The sequence below is a fragment of the Lactuca serriola genome, chromosome 5 (genome assembly GCF_051521515.1).
Source record: "Lactuca serriola cultivar US96UC23 chromosome 5, Lser_US96UC23_V15, whole genome shotgun sequence".
Classification (NCBI taxonomy): domain Eukaryota; kingdom Viridiplantae; phylum Streptophyta; class Magnoliopsida; order Asterales; family Asteraceae; genus Lactuca; species Lactuca serriola.
The window spans coordinates 16200800-16206531 of record NC_136412.1 but is presented as its reverse complement, the minus strand read 5'-3'; the positions used below and the strand labels follow the sequence as shown (position 1 = coordinate 16206531).

At 40.3% G+C, this 5732-nt stretch overlaps 1 protein-coding gene across 1 annotated transcript; it reads left to right on the top strand.

Moving 5' to 3' along the window:
- The first annotated feature begins 571 nt into the window (after positions 1–571).
- On the top strand, positions 572–1737 carry LOC145049349 (uncharacterized). Its single transcript, XM_078997768.1, has 2 exons — positions 572–647; positions 1298–1737. The coding sequence occupies exons 1-2, from the start codon at positions 572–574 to the stop codon at positions 1735–1737; spliced, it is 516 nt and encodes a 171-aa protein (XP_078853894.1).
- The last annotated feature ends 3995 nt before the right edge of the window (positions 1738–5732 follow it).

Genomic DNA, 5732 nt, shown 5'->3' with positions numbered 1-5732 from the left:
TAGGGTTTCCCAAGCCAAATACTAGCCCATTTATCATTTTGATGGGATTTTAGTTCAATTAGGGCTTTATTGGACCTATTAGACTCACTTGAAAATCATTAAGCCCATTAGGGTTTTATTGGGTTAGTTAGGGTCCATTAGGGCTTACAAGGCCCATTAGGGTTTCAAGCACCGCAAACGAATCAAACACAACGGGGCAAGCACAGCGCCACTCGACATGGCGGTCGGTGGCGGCAGGAGGCGGCAGCTGCCACCTCACGGTGGTGGTTAGGGTTTCTTTATTTCATTATTCCATTTTCTATTACATTTTATGAAGGGTCTAATCAATGGTTTAGTCTGGGCTTTCATTATAATAGGGTCTTTTGGTTAAATATGCATTTTTGGTAGTGTGTGTGTTAGTTTAAGGCCAAGCTAGAGTTTACGGGCGTAAACCTATTTACGGCCGTAAACCCAAAGGCCGGCCCAGGTCTGTTATAAATAGGGGTGTGCTAGTTCGTTTAATGGTTGTTTATGCCTCCGAGTCTCGGTTGCTATTCCACAAGTTGTACCAGTCGTTTTTGCTAATAGAAGCATGTGCAAGCTTGTTTATAATCTTGTTTCTACTCTGTTCTTGATTGTTATTGATTGTGTTTTCTGTATGATCACTGGTAAGATCCGTTTCACGACCTTACAACTGGTATCAGAGCAAAAACCGGTGTCAAAGTGGAATACAATCGATTTTTTGACTATCTAAGATTGAAATTAGTTTCTACTGCAAAAGGGTTTCAAAATTAATACAGAAATCACGGTTTTCTCGAACTTCTGGCAGTTCACGGCCTAAGCTTACGGCCGTAAACTGTGATTTCGGCCACAAACTCTTCATTGTTCTTGAACCGTAAGCTTGGTTCTTAGGCCGTAAAAAGAGCCTCTTCGACAACCGTACACATAACCCATAAATTCCATTATGACCGTAAACTCAAACCGTAAACCGATTTTACGGCCGTAAAACATTCCTAACCGTAAATTCTTAATTGACCGGAAACTAATATTTTTTAATAAATAATCCAATTTCTAATTAATATTAAATGGAGTCACTAAGTCAAACTCACCACCACAAGCTAGATTCTGTAATGGGCACAACCAGTCGAATTCCAAGACTACTGTTCGCTGAAGGATTTCCGGAATGGAAGTACAAGATTGAGAAGTACATCAAAATGAAGGACTTCAAAATTTAGAGACGTATCATAAAAAATCCTGTCAGAATAACAACCACTGTTGCGGGACAAGTGGTTGATAAAAAAAGTTGAAAATTACATAGATGAGGACTTTGAAAAGGTGGAGGAGAAGGAAAGGGCTTTGGCAACTCTGACTCTGGCCCTGTCCCCAGATATTGCTCAAGGCTTTAGGGAGTACACTTCTGCTAAGGCTTTGTGGGAATCCCTTATCGAGGTTTATGAAGGGAATGAAGACATGAAGGAGAGTCGCCAAGATATGCTGCGACAACGGTTTAACATGTTCAAATACATTCTGGGAGAAACTCTTGAGCAACAGCTGCAACGATTTACCACTCTTACCACTGAGATGACTGTGGCCGGGATTTTTTATACCAATTATGAAATAAACAAGAAGCTAATTAATGCTCTCCCAAACTCATGGGACATGAATATAGTTGTTATCAAGAAAACTAAGGAACTCAACCGGCTCTCTCTTTCTGAAATGATGGCGGTCATCAAGGCCTATGATATTGATGACAAATAGTGGGAGATAAATCACATGAATTCATACTCAGCTGCAAACCTTGGGATCTCCTCTAACAATGCTCTTTCATCTTTCACCTCTCCCTATGCATGTCAACCTTTTTCTGCTCAGCAAGTTCAAGTTCAGTCTTTTTCCACTCCATCAGCTACTTCATTTTCTGCTGCATTAGCCATGCCGCTCTCATAGAATTAGTCGTTCGTTGCTACTCAATCTGCTTTTTCCTCTAATGTGGCTTCCTCATCAAACGGAAAGGAGGGTGATCAAAGTATTGCTCTTCCTACAGGGCTTATTAACTTCTACAATGCTCTTGTAGCTGAATATCTTCTGCCCCAATTGTCATTTGTCGATCTTGATCAAGTTCATCCTGAAGATGTAGAAGAAATGGATATCACATGGCAAATTGCCATGGCAGTTTCAGGGCAAAACAGTTTGCAAAGAAGACCGGGAAGAACAAATGGGGGATGAGTGATGACAAGAAGGTAGGGTTCAGGAAGGGAAAGCTATGTTGTTTCAACTACCACGAGCCAGGTCATTTTGCTCGTGAGTGCTCGAAGCCAGACAGAAGATTAAACAATGATCGGATAATAGTTGCAGTAGGAAACAATCGGAGCGGTGCACAAGTCAACAGCGAGAAGGCGATGGTTGCGCAATCCTTTGACTGGGAGGATCAGATGTAGGACCTAAACATAGCAGGGCCTGAAAATGCTCATTTGGCTCAGGTTGGTGATGATGCTCCCCCTGAGATTGTTGTAGTTGAAGATCAAATGATGGAGCTGCAGTGTGCACTGATGGTATCCTTTTCTCCTAAACCAAAGAAAAACGAGGTAAGTCTACCCTCATGCTCTCAACCTTGTATTGATTATGTTAAAATTCTCCTTGGATTCCATTAAAACACATTATGATCAAGAATTAAACTACCACATAGGTTACAAATAATTCCTATGATCATCTAAACATCATAAGATCAAGAACATGAATATGAACACTTTCATGAATCAAAATTACACTTAAAACTTTGTAATTTTGATAACTAGTTGTTGTAAATGGATTAGCAAAGACATTACACCATCTAAAACAAGTTTTCAAGTACCAAAACAGTTTAGGGTAATGTTTCTAGTCCATTTCAGCAACTAAGGACGAAAATCTACACTCTGTGGCTCTTACTCGCCGAGTGCATGAACCTACTCGGCGAGTAGGTTGAAGATACAAGTGAACTCGGCGATTCTCCCCATGGACTCGGCGAGTTCATCAGGCAGACAACAAGTTTTTCGACTTTTTTCAACTTTTAAGCACAAATAACAAACAAACAAGCCTAGGCTCTGATACCACTGATGGGTTTTGAGCATTCTAACACTTCCAAAGTGTACATGCAACCCTAATAACCTTGGATCTATGTTTGTCTAATTATCATGCAAAGGTGAATTCCAAGGTTATATTACTATCTAGCATACATGGGGAACAATTTCTAACTTGAATGAAAGATAGAATAACTTACCTTGTTGTTGCTTATGTTCCTTGAAACCTTGTGAGCCTAGCACCCCAAGTGTGATGCCTTAAATGCTTCACACAACACCAAATTCTCTTGGAAAGACTTTTGAGAGAATACACACTTCTAGAAATCGGCCTAGCCCTCTAGTTTCTTATGTGTAACCGATTTTGGTGGAGAATGGGTCCTTATATAGTGTTGACACATCTAGGGCTACACCATGTAAACCCTAATGTGTCATGACTCTTCATTTCCATGACCCATGGGTTTGTAACTCCCATGGAGCATCCATGGAGCATCCTATGGGTAGAACCCAACTTGATAATCCATGGAGCCTCTTAGCCCACTATACAAGATATGAATGATATACATAATCAACCCATATATTTAATTAGTTATCTTTTGATCACTTAATTAATTCCAAATTAATTCTTTGATCAAACTAATCAAATAATATTATTAATATATTAGAACTTATAATATATTAATAATCTCCAAGTGTTATTCCTCTCATTTAATCTATCCAATCGCATGGTGCCATGCAACCCAAATGGACCATGCCGGGTCGGGTCAAGTACTAACCAGAAATAGTTATGGACTTAGACACCTTATCCAACAGTCTCCCACTTGGATAAGTCTAATAACCATAACTCCAGTACTTTAGGAACCGATCGGCAATCGTAGCTCGTTCAAGGTCTCTCGGAACTGAAAAAATGTCGATACGCCATTTAAGATAAGTTATTACATAAAACCATCAGTATAAAACAGTCATAATAATATCTCATGTCAAAACCAGTGTGTCAATAATCAAGGATGTCATCATAAAATAATATCATAGTGTAATCCCAAAGATCTCCTGTGCAGAAAACATAGTGTGATGCGATGCGATGCGATCGAACGGACTCCTTCCCTTTGAAAATGAAGTACCTGAAACCATAAACAGAACCTGTAAGCACGAAGCTTAGTGAGTTTCCCAAAGCATACCACAAACACAATCCACATATCACATATCATGTTAGCTATAAAATCTTTACACATATCACATAATCCATGCACACATTAAACTTGTAATAGTGTCATGGGCTACCCCACATGGTCTTTACCTAGGACTGTCATGGGCTCCCCCACATGGTCTTACATCACATGCCATGGGCTACCCCACATGGTCTTTACCTAGGAGTGCCATAGGCTACCTCACATGGTTTTACATCCAATTTCATGGGCTACCGCACATCGTCTTTACCTATGACTGGCATGGGCTACCCCACATGGTCTTACATCCAATGCTGCGGGCTCCCCCCGGGGTCTTCATGCAAAACACACAATCACATATCATATCAAAACACAAAATGGATAACATGTATATAATAATCACATAATTGGTCGACCTTGGTGCCTTAGACCCATGGGTATGGTGAAAATACTCACCTGGCACTGACGAAGTCCCGTAGACCCAACCCCAGCTGCTGGATGACAGGTTCTCAAACTGTCAACATCAAAATAACACCCAATTAATAATTGGGTTCCAATACATAACCATAAGTCCATGCTTGGGGTAAATACTACATTAACCCCAACTTAGCTTAATGCAAGCCCAAGGTCCAATCTAAAGGCCCAAAAGTCAACTATGAGTAAAAGCCCAACATATGGCCCAATTTTCCTAATTGGTTCTAAGCCTCTACATGGTCTTACTCTAACGTCCAACATCATATAATCATCAAGGCCTAAGCTATGTCCCGTCCACAGCCCAATTTTCCAAATTGGGCCCACACCCTCATATGGGCCTTACCCTAAGCCCATCAACATACTCTAGTCCATATGATTATTCTTGGATGGCCCATTAATAATCCAGTTGCCAAAGCCCAAAGGAAAAGCCGAAAATAAAGCCCAACTGAAATTAGGGTTTCACATAAATCACAATTAGGGTTAAGTGTTTCTCACTTAACCCATTAAGGACTTAATCCATTAACTCCTTCACTTTACTAAATAAGTCATATGGTGTGATTGGGCTTAATACACGATTCCATTCCAATGGCCCAAATGTGAGTCCCGATAGCTCCAAGTCCATGATCCTAAAATTACGGTCGTCACATGAAATGATGATTAGGGTTAAGTGTTTTTTTACTTAACCCACTAAGGACTTAAACAATTAAGTCCAATATTGCTTAGATTCATTTTTTCCAATGATTATTATTTAATATCTCAAGTTATTAAATAATTTCCGTGTGTCCCGATTAATTCCCCAAATTAGGGTTTTATTGGCATTAGGGTTTCCCAAGCCAAATACTAGCCCATTTATCATTTTGTTGGGATTTTAGTTCAATTAGGGCTTTATTGGGCCTATTAGACTCACTTGAAAATCATTAAGCCCATTAGGGTTTTATTGGGTTAGTTAGGGTCCATTAGGGCTTACAAGGCCCATTAGGGTTTCAAGCACCGCAAACGAATCAAACACAATGGGGCAAGCACACCGCCACTCGACATGGCGGTCGGTGGCGGCAGGAGGCGG